Source organism: Squalius cephalus (assembly GCF_949319135.1).
Source record: "Squalius cephalus genome assembly, chromosome: 3".
Taxonomy (NCBI): domain Eukaryota; kingdom Metazoa; phylum Chordata; class Actinopteri; order Cypriniformes; family Leuciscidae; genus Squalius; species Squalius cephalus.
Genome location: NC_137124.1, coordinates 40834710 through 40846502, shown reverse-complemented (window position 1 = coordinate 40846502; position 11793 = coordinate 40834710). Strand labels below are relative to the sequence as shown.

The 11793-nt window shown below is 37.1% G+C and overlaps 1 protein-coding gene across 1 annotated transcript; it reads left to right on the top strand.

Moving 5' to 3' along the window:
• Positions 1-1342: 1342 nt before the first annotated feature.
• On the top strand, positions 1343-7644 carry rpl34 (ribosomal protein L34). Its single transcript, XM_079865652.1, has 5 exons — positions 1343-1407; positions 1842-1912; positions 2033-2132; positions 6501-6604; positions 7520-7644. Exons 2-5 carry the CDS (start codon positions 1848-1850, stop codon positions 7602-7604), a joined length of 354 nt encoding a protein of 117 aa, XP_079721778.1. The 5' UTR covers positions 1343-1407; positions 1842-1847; the 3' UTR covers positions 7605-7644.
• Positions 7645-11793: the final 4149 nt, after the last annotated feature.

Genomic DNA, 11793 nt, shown 5'->3' with positions numbered 1-11793 from the left:
TTCCTCTCACTGGAGGGCCAAAACAATAGCTACCAACTCTGCAGTAAATACAGATATATTAGAGTTATTTTTTAATAATTATTTCATGTTGTGGAATAACTACTTCCTGTTATAGATTCTGGATCCTTTTAACCATCTGTAAATAACTGTATCATATCACCATAAAACTGATCAATATAGTGATTAAATCATATATTTATTTGATCCCAACTCGGTTTCTTTACTTTACTATTAACGGAAGGTCTATTATAAACAGTCAAGGTGGAATTGACAATTGAACTGTATTACTTTATATGTTTCAAACCAATACGTTCTGTTATTTCGTCTCTTTACCTTCCTATATTCTTATTACCTCCTCCATGTTCCCAGCTTTTTGATAATATTGCCTAGTTGAATGTTCATTATTGTGTCTCTTCAAGAACACCCAATATACCAATTTCAGTCTTTCTTCTAATGGCATTTTCCCCCATTTCATTACCAGGTGAATTGCAAAACAGAATAGCCAATCCTGCAGATTTAGTTGAACCGCATGGTCAAAAAGAATTTTGTCTCCCCATTGGTTTACCCAAAATGTCTCATCCTCAGGTTTTGAGTGTGTTTTTTGTAACAAAATAAAAAGAGCTTTTTTGCCCTTACAAAAAAAAAAAAAAAAATAGGCCTATTGATTTTCTCCTATAGTCCCCTAGTGTTAAGTGAAATACATGAAAAACAAATATTCATAATAAACAAATAAACAAGTGTTTTTCACCTAACCAAGTAGGGAAGTAGGCCTATGTGTTTTCGGATGCAGCCGATCACTAACGGACGAAAATAAATATTATTTATTAAACTGTAATAGCCATTTTAGAAGTTTAAGTAGCCTATTTTTGTGAGGAAATATCACATATTGTGTTAAAAAAATTAAACAGCGCATGAGAACGGTTCCAAGTCTATTTTTATGCATATTAAAGGCTCTCAGCCAATCAGATTCAAGATCCAGAACTAACTGTTGTATAAATATATATTTACAAACATATAGCCTAATGTAGGCTATATTACATTTACAATTCTTTGTAAATATATTTTTAAATCAAAACCAAGACGAAAGAAAAAATGCAAGGGGAAATTTAAATACAGATAAAAATCTTCAAAATAAACATTAATAATAAAAAATAGCCTGCACTTTGTAAAGCTCAATTGTCTGGTTTCAGTTAGTTACTTTTTTAATTAATAAATTTGCATTACAATGATTACACAAATATGTATACTATTTTATAGAATATTTATTATAATATTTAGAAATAGCATAGACTATTTTAAAAAACTGCTTTTATTTTGCTCTCTGCAAACGTATTATTTCCGTTGCGGGCAGATTTTGAACTTTCACCCCGCCTCTTGTTCTTCCTCTTCCGCTTGCAGCGATAGAAGGTATGGTGGATTGTCTTTGCGCTTAAAATATGATTCAAATATCCATCGTCATCTGGCGTTTCTGAAGATAAAATATATGATATTTCTAGTTATATGTGTTGTTCACAGTCTAATCGAAGAGACACTTACCATATTAAGTCAATTAATACTCTCAATAACAGAATTTTGTTTCTTGTGATTACTCGGTGAAGTTATCATTCACGTTCCGTACAAACACGAACCCATCAGACTACGATTTTACATTTGATACGGTCTTTACAACAGTAGTGAAAGTGTGACATGGTTTTATTCGTTGATTTTGTTTACGCATATTTGACAGGTGTTTGTATATGTTAAGCTTATACTCTAAATTATGCTTATTCCGCTATTAAGCCTTAACTCCACACAGGCTTTGCCATCTCTTATATAGACAAAGATCTTGTAATTTTTTTCAGGTCAAGATGGTGCAGCGCCTGACTTACCGCCGTAGGCTTTCCTACAACACTGCTTCAAACAAGACTAGACTGTGAGTGTGATTACGGCATTGATTCAAATAGATATTCACCGTGTGCCGATGTTCCCATAGAATAGAGTGTCTTGTGTAAACATCAAAAGCTGTATTTGATGACTACATCATGTCACTCAGGTCCCGTACTCCAGGTAACCGCATTGTATACCTGTATACCAAGAAGACTGGCAAGGCACCCAAGTCAGCATGTGGAATCTGCCCCGGTAGACTACGTGGTGTAAGTGATGATCTGTGTACAATTTTATGTGTGCATGTACAGTGATGTAAATAATGTTTGAGAATAGAGACCTTTGGATAAACGTCTCTGGGGGAATCTAGAAAGAGCAGTGTTGATTTTTCAGCTCTTGTTGTATTGTATAACGTTACTCTGTTGTACAGAAATTTCTTTTGGGAGTGGGGTCTTGAGGTATTAAGCATGGTATAACAATGTTAAAGGAGCTGTATGTAAGAAATGTATTTAAATTAATCAAAATGGCCCTGATATGTCACTAGACATTAAGAAATCATGTTCATTTCAAATACTTATATCACTGACAACAGTAGTACGGCCAGGATATTGTCATTTAAAAAGTGAAGTTGCAGCCCTCAACTGATGTTGATGTTGTCATGTTGTGTTTTGGCCTGATGCCCCACCCTCCACCTATCTACCAATCACGAAGTCAGTTGTGTTTCAGCATCCGGGTTGCCAGCTCTGCTCTAGTTACCACAGCTGCAGCTACAAACGTGTCAGCCTACGTTCCTGCTGGATCCTGCAGCCTATCTGGCAACCTCGAGTCAGGGGGAGGGGGAAGGGGATACACCGCTCTACAGTAATTTGAAAGTGATTGCAGTACCAGTTTTGGCCACAATCTTACATACGGTTCCTTTAAAGGAATGTGTAGTGTAATATCTTATGGAAGTCAACTAATGTAGAGAAATCAATTTGTACAAAACGGCTGATTCGTTCAGGAATGAAACCAATTACTTTGTCAGTCTTTATGAATGGCTCATTGACTCACCCAAATCATTAAAAAAAGATTAGTTCAGGAACGAAACGCCACTAAGAAGCGGAGAAGTGCAACAGTTTTGCTTTTAGAACTTTTTCATTGGCGAAAACATCAATATTGACAATGTTATTTTTAAAATGTAATTTAATGTTAAATTGCAGTTTATTTAACTGTTGTATGAAATCAATCATGTTTGCAATCTGCTGATATTCTGAAAAACGACACTCTTGCTCGTGTCATTGTTAAATTATATCATGTCAAATGTTTTAAAAAACAAGAACTCATACAGTTTTTTTTTTTTTTTTTTTGCACCCATATCTTGTATTAAAACATATAATGTGATTTTTAACATAAGGATTGACATAATTGATAAGGACTGATTGCAAATGCTGCCATGTTGATGAATCTCAATGATGGTACTAGAAACTTCGATATTGTTAGATAAAATTGGATGTCAGAATGAAGTCAATGATCAATGAAGAGTAGAACACCAGATCTGGGGACTAAGAATGACACACACACAGAAGTGCAGTTCACTCAAAGTAAGCTTTATTGTGCTCGTGCCATCGTTTAGACTAAATAGCAAGTCTAGGGTGTTGGCTGAAACTACGGATGCACTGATATGAAAATGTTGGCCGATACTGTTAACCGATAATTCTTTACATTTGAAAGCCGATAATCGATATTTTGGCCGATAAATCTAAATTAAAATATTTATGTACTTTGATAGCCTGAATACAAAAAACAAAAGGTTTGCCATTAAAAGCCATATCCCAAACACTTCAACATAAATCAAACGTATAAAATACAGTATCCTAGTGTAAGATTCCTAAACTTTTAAAATTAATTTTACGCTCCTATGGCCAACTTTCTTTATTAAAAAATGGTAACACTTTATAATGTGGTTTCATTTTGTTAGCATTAGTTAACATGATCCAACAATTAATGAACAATACTTCTACAGCATTTATTAAGGTCAACATTTTCTAAGACATTAAGATCCAAAGTTGTATCTGTTAACTTTAGTTAATGCACTGTGAACTAACATGAACACAAATAGGCTATTTTATTAACTAACATTAACAAAGGCTATTGCTCTCTGTTAGTTAATGCATTGACAAATGAGACCTTATTGTAAAGTGTTCCAAAAAATCTATTGCCTAACAAATTTTTTTTGTAAAATACCTAAATAATGCAAACAAGTCATTGGATAACATTGGGCTGCATATAAAGAAACAAAATGCATGTGCCATGGATAAATAGAATGGAATAGCCTCCGCACGGACAATAAGGAAATTATTTTAATCAAACCAGGATGAAAATTTGTTGATGAAAATAATACAAGAACAAAAAAGTGTTAGTTATTAATGCATCAATGTATATATTTTTTTAAATTAAACATTTTTAATATTACAGTAATATTAAAACATATTTAATATTAGGCTTACTGTTTCAAATTACATCATTGCTGTGTGAGCTGCGTGCGCTGAAGCCGAAGAGAACAAACGTTAAACTGAATCGCTTTGCTAGAAGGCTAATCAGCTCAACGGTTGCTGAAGAATGAAACTAAACCCAAATTAAAAAAAATGTATTATTAATTTAAATTATTACTTTTGTTACTTTATTACTTTTTAAAATTGTTATTTTTATTACTGTAGTGTATACAATTTTAATATGACAGTCCCAATCATAGCTTTTTAATGTTTTGCATTGCTGTTTGATCGCGCGTCTTAAGCTGATAAGAACGAGCACTGGGAAACTGAAGAACTTTTCTAGTGGGTGAATTCAACGAAACACATCCAATTTGAGATTAATCAGATATTTATATTACATAATCTTAATATTATGACTTACATCTGCACAAAATGACATGCTCAAGCAAACTTGACTGTGCTGGTCAGAATGTGTAGCCTGACCCCTGTTCTGGGTGCACTATTCCCACAACCACGTGCAGAAATGGCAACTAAACCGAGAATTCACAACGTTTTATTAAAATAGTTCTCATTATAATGGCATGTATATGACAGTCCCAGTTATTGTTATAAATGTGCATTGTTTGAGCTGCGCACGCTAAAGATAAAGATGATCACCTGTACAATGAAGCGCTTTACTGCATCGTTCATGAACTCAACCAAACGCATCCTAAAATAGATTCTTGTATAAAGATATGATGTTGAAAAGTGATGATTGAGCTGCTGATTTAAGTTGTTACCCTTTTTGCTTGAGCTGCTAATTTTTCTGCTAATCCCTTTCTCCTGAAACTGCTGCAAGAACAACAACATGCAACGTCTCATTGCTTGCAAAATAAACTGGAATCGGACGTGTTTGAACTGAAGTGTTGGAAAACACGTATTACCATATCATTTTTCCACACTTTATTTCCAAAGGCAGCGGCATTCAAAAAGATTTGTGATGATTTTGCAGTCATAAGTGTTTAAATGAGCGTTTTAGCGCAAATAGTGTAACTGCCAAACAATAGGGATGTGACAGTGAGGACATTTTCCCACCGGTCAATCGGCGTGTCGCTAAAGGGGCTTATTGCTTTTTATAAAAGTTACTCCATAAAAATATTAATTTTAATATTTATTTTATTCATAAAATAAACACCAGCAACAACAAATATAACGTTATAACACATTTATTCCTCCACCAAGCAATGTAGTTCCAAAGAGGTTGCAAAGCAACACATGCAGCAACAAAGAATCACAAACGGCAGTTGCGCAGTATAATACTAATGTAATAAGGTCACAGTGTATGTTTAAGTAATTTACAACAGCTTCGAATGTGGCTCAACCAATCAGAATCAAGGACTGAAACTGTCCGTTTTATAAGCGAAAGTAAAAATGTGCACGAGCATTCATAACGTTGCGGAGCAGAGCAAGCATTTTCCAATTAATCCCTTTGGAAGTTGAGCTTCCATAGGAATGAACTGAAAACGCTAGCTCTGCTCCGTGCCGGACACGCAGGGTTATGAATGCCTGTGCCGATTTAGAATTAGCGCCAATTTGGCTGGCAATTGCTTCAATTTTGGGTTCATTATTATTCTTAATGAAAAACACAACAACTAGAAAAACATAACTAATCATTTGCAGGTTCCCTATTAGCATTGTTTAAATCTAAAATATTGCAAAGCTTTTACATTTCGCTTTGAGTCCAATCTTATGCCATCATCTTGTCAGTCAGCTTCTCACTCTGGTGATAAATGAAATCTGACTCCTGCTTCTTATCTGCTGAGCAGACACATTCAGTTTAATTGCAGTGTCTGTTCTCTAACTGAATTAAATGATTTAAATTACTATAAATAATCAAAATGATGGTGGGGGGCGGTGCCGTGGTGGGCAAGTGATGTTACCGGTGTTGCGGCTGAACACCGGTATCACTGACTATCGCAGCAAGCCTGCCATACAAACCTGACTTTATTGTACTACTATATTAATGATGCAAGTATTAGGAAAAATGAGTATCGCACTACTACTGTTTTACCAACCTTAATAACTACATCAGATTTGATTACCAAGTAGGTAATTTAAAGGTGCTGTTAAACTTGACACATCTGAATACGTGATTGAAACCATGTTCTAATGTTTTTTCCTCAATAGATCCGTGCTGTGAGGCCCCAGGTTCTCATGAGACTCTCAAAAACCAAGAAGCATGTTAGCCGAGCTTATGGTGGTTCCATGTGTGCCAAGTGTGTACGAGACAGGTAACAAACTGAGATCATTGAGTTATTTGTAAACAAGTAGATCGGGACAGGCGATTAATAAAGGGATAGCTCATCTTATCAAAGTATAGTTAAAGGTGAACTAAGTAACTTTTTTACCTTAACCGAACAGCTTCGGAGTCATTGGAATAGTAATGACTTTTTTCGGGTTGAATGGTGGTCGTTTCGCACCCCCCTAGCGCCTGTGAGCCGAAAAACCACCCTTGCAACTTAGAAGGCTAGCAAATAAGGCCTGCCGGCCCTGTGTATCATACATACCTCAGTGGACATGGCTCAGTGCGTCCGCCGGGTTCTTTGAAAACAAATGCACATGACCAGCGGGAGAAGATGGGAGGGGGAGAGTCGCCAAAGAGTTTTGACGACAGTGTTGTCAAATATCTATTCCGAAGCTGTAGGGAAGCGAGAAAACAGCGAAGAAGTCGGCAAAGCTGCATAGTGCTGCTTTAATCTAAACATTTTTTTGTCTCATGACAATACAGATTTGTTTTTGTGTTCTAAAACACAAAAGGAGATGTCTAAAATAATTGGAATGAATACACTTTTCCACGTGATTAAAGATGGGGACAGAAGATTGCATTCAAAAAGGATGCAAATGCACCATAATGTCATTTTAAGATCTGGTTGTACAGTACAGAACCAATGAAATCTGTGTTTGGATTCATTGGCTCTGTACTGTACTCTGCAAAAATTATTTGAATGGATTCTAATCCTCTGTTGGGAAACATATGAAATAACAGGAAATAATGAAATAACATGAAATAACATGAGTAAATGATGCCAGTGTTTTGGTGAACTGTTAATGGTTAAACTGTTTGGTAACTGTATGTTCTAATTAAACTCTTGAGTTAAATGCATTCTATGAGCACATGACCCATATCCATCTGCATCACTTTTCAGGATCAAGCGAGCTTTCCTCATTGAGGAGCAGAAGATCGTTGTCAAAGTACTGAAGGCACAGGCACAGAGCCAGAAGTCTAAGTAGATGTCGATTTGTACTCTTTAAATAAAAGATTTGGAAATCACTGTTTTGTTTGTTTGTTTGTTTTCCTGTGCTGATGGAATGGCCTTTATTCTAGCAGGAAATTAAGTTAATATGCTGAGCAAACTGATATTTTAGTTAAATTGCATGGCAAGCTGTGGAAGCTTCTGTTACGGAATAAATAAAAAAGATATTGGTGACATCTCGACATCTTGGTGACTTTTTTTTCCCTCACAATTGCAGGTTACAGTGTGCAATTCCCCCCCAATGAGGGGGAAAATGTGAATTGTGGAATGAAAAGTAACAATTACCGGAATTTTTTTTTATTCAGTGGCAGAAATTAGCTACCATAGCAAGCTAACAGTTTTTAGATAGCCGTGTGTGTACATGCTTGCAAACGTGTATACTGGCTTTTTTTCTTTTCTTTTTTTTCTCTTTATTAAGGATACTGGGCTAATGAAAATTTAGAATACTTAGTGTCTTTAAACTCAATTGAAGGGCACAGGGCAGCTTAAAACTAACAGCAAGCAGTGCTCACCAGTGATGCGCGGGTCAATGTATAAACAACCCGCACCCGACCGACGTTTTCAACTAACCCGCCCGCAACTCTGACCGCAAAAAAAAAAAAAAGAAAATATTGTACCTGACCCGCATTTTTTAAAAGTAGTAAATGCTCATCATAGCGTCATTAGGCCATAGACGTAGGAACTAGGGGTTCTGTATGATATAACCTAGTGTTATGTAATAAAAGGCTTGATTTATTCATTTATTTAGTTTCATTTTCTTAACAATTAAGATGCTGCATGTAGGGTGACCACCTGCTAATAAGCCCAAGGGGGGACAAGGGGTATGTTTCTGAGGGACAATGTGGGACACTGTCTGGCGCGGCGGTGCCCCACTGGCAGACTCATAGTGGTTTACCCATTTCTAGCACATACCACCTTGCATAGTATTAATAATGCTATTCTCCTAAACGTGTAATTTTTGATGTATGCTCATGAATAGGCCAACCAATGTGTATTTTTTTCTAAATAAAGACTCATAATATTTTGAACATTCAATGAATTGACAGATGTACTTCCACTTAAGATTTACTATTTAATTTTATTTATTTTTCATTACAATTTATTTACTTTAAATAAATTAATAAATTATAATATAAATTTATAGGATTAACAGGAATTGTAGTTGCTCAACACCACAGGAACAGTTAAAAAAAATATTTTAAAAAAATACGATTGACCTCGTATTCCCCTCCCTCCATGTCCGATTGAGAAGGACGTTTTGCAAAGGTCACAAAAAGCCCTCTCGGTATCCCCCTCAACACCTTTCAGCCACAAATATTCATTTCCCCATTCTTGTTTCTTGTACTCACACCTTCTCTTTTTAATTGATGATGGCGTTGGCTCTCAGACAGTCTCTTTCTCGAATTTTTCGAATTGGAAAGCGCGCATCTAAAAGTTCCTTCCTTCCAAGTGTGTCTGGTATGCGCGTGCGTGCGCTGTCATGACAACAACGAAAAAGTTGACAAGAACCTAGTCAGCAGTTCAACTGAGGGGTTTGTGTGGCAACAATAGCGTGCTGAAATGTCTAGTAATGTTCGTTTGTCTGCTTGGGGCTCGAGTATATAGAGCGACCAACTTTTTTTTGAGCAAGCATAGATTATGCGTGACACGGTCTCAATTTGCGTGACGCGTGAATTGGGCTTCAAACGCTGTGCGCGCACGCGCTACGCGGGACGGGTGGTCACCCTAGCTGCATGTGTTTATCCAGTCTAATCGAAGTGTGCGTCTCTCCTCCGACTTTACAAACAAAAATCCCGCCCCTCTCTCAGAAAATACATAAAACTGACATTACTGAGCTATATGCGTTTAAAAGTAGCCTATTAAAATGGTACAATGGCATTGCTCAGTTCAACGTGTTAGGGAAATCGGGCATTTTGTCCCGCGTCAGCATTTATTCAAAAGCTAATAACGCTCAACATTCAAAAGGTAAATAAGGATTTCCCATTTGTATTAGTAGGCTTAGGCTATTTCGCCACGTGGATGCCCAATTGAAGCTCTCACAAGCACAACATTTGTGTATTTGCGGAGCTTCCACTCCCCAGTCTTCACCTTTTCACTTGCCTCCATCTCTACCTGCAGACTGAGCTCGTGCGTCATAAAAGTGTAGGCCTATGTATTTCATAGAAAATTGTGTCTAGTACTAAATTGCAAAGGTTTAATTGGCATCTTTATTTCAAACGACCCGACCGACCGCGACCCGAATATCATTAAAAATATTTTTGGATGACTCGTAACCGCGGGTGACCGCAGGCACCCGCTCATTTTGTATCAACCCGCGCATCACTGGTGCTCACACAAATACATTGCTGTACAGAAAATTTCCTGTTGCCCAAAGCTGAATTTTCAGCATCATTACTTAAGTCTTCAGTGTTACATGATCCTTCAGAAATTCTAATATTATAATTTGATGCTCAAAAAAACATTTCTCAATGTTGAAAACAGTTGTGGACAATTTTTTTCTTCTTTTTTTCTGGATTCTTGGATGAAGACTTGTTGTAGAGTATGAGTTATGTATAAAGAGCTAAAAGCAATTTTTAGCAAAGTCTAAAGCTGCGCCCTACAATATAGTAGACGAAAAACAGTATGTGACAAAAGCAGTATGTCCAAATTCACAGTACTGATAAAAGAAGAGGCAAAAAAGTACCTGGATGACCTACTACTTCCAGTGAGATTCTGGTGTGCATGATACTATTAGAACATACTTTTTTAGCAGCCCTGAAGTAATTACTCAAATTCAAAATAAGTACCTACTAAAGGGAGTAATTACTCAAATTCAAAATAAGTACCTACTAAAGGGAGTATGCGTGTGACAGTGTCATAAGTTACCCGATTGCGGTTTATGCCGTGTTTGTTTGGTTTATATTTTTTGCATACGGTTTTTTTTTTTTCTCATTGTTTGGTTAAATATGAATTTGGTAACTTTTTTTCTAGTCGTCTAAGGTGCATATTAGACATGACAAAAGATTATTTTAGTTATACAACTATATTAGTTTATATACCCATTTTCAAAACTTACCTTCTGGGTTCATGTCTGGGGGTTTAAGCATACCAGAGCCCGTCTACGGAGAGCCTTGGCACTTCCTATTAGCCCCATTGTACCGATCTTGGTTGCAGTTCCATTAGAATTCCACTGGAGGTGATCGCGGGCGAGTGCAGACTGAATGGGAGTCTATGGGGCTAGACGGCTAAATTTGTCTCTTTCACCTGATTGCCGTTGACAAATCTCAGATTTTATTGTAGGTTTTGCAAGTTCAACATGGGTTATAGGTCGAAAATTGAATGAACGAGTACTTATGTCCTTTAGATTTCTTACAGGTTGAGTTGTTGTTGCCCATAACACGCTAGCATTCTGCTAATGAACGCTGATTGGTCAGTGAAGGACTGATTACGACCAGAGATACCGCTTGATGGCATCGTGGGATCCGAAGCGGGACCAGAAACAAACAAAACAAAAACTCTTCTAGCACTGTGTCAGCTGTGTTTTCATTGCCTCGAGAGAAAAGAAAGTGCAGAGCGCGAAAGCACCAAAGCGACTGAAGGATTGCCGTAAAGCAGTATCTCTGGTCGTACGATGTGTATGACGTCATTGACATTTTAAAAGACTTTTTAAAGGAAATAAGTGACTCTAAAAAATCTAACACCCAGCAATATGTAATTTCTTTGCATCTCCTTTCGAATACAACATTCAAATTACTAGACAAAAAATTAGGTACTATACGGTTATCCGGACCACATGTGATGACCTACCCCAACCCCGCCCCTAAACCTACCCGTCACTGGGGTTACGACCAACCAAGAGCGGTTGTGGTCTGGTGTGGTCCGGATAACCGCATAGTACCAAAAATTTTATCCTGAGAAAAGTGGATTTTGATGGCTATAGCGTCATAGACCTCCATTCATTCTGCACTCGCCTGCGAGCGCCCCCGCATGGACAGAGACGTGTTACTGCAGCCAGTCCAGAAACCGGAAGTAAGCAGAGAGTGCCAATTCTCTTCCTATTAGACATTTTCTGTCTACATGCAAGTCACGTAACAGACAGATGACCTTCAGGTTTAAAGCAGCCGGGCCGGGAGGGCTGACTGACATGAGTACAAGGCATATGCCTATTTAAATTCACTACCGAAGTA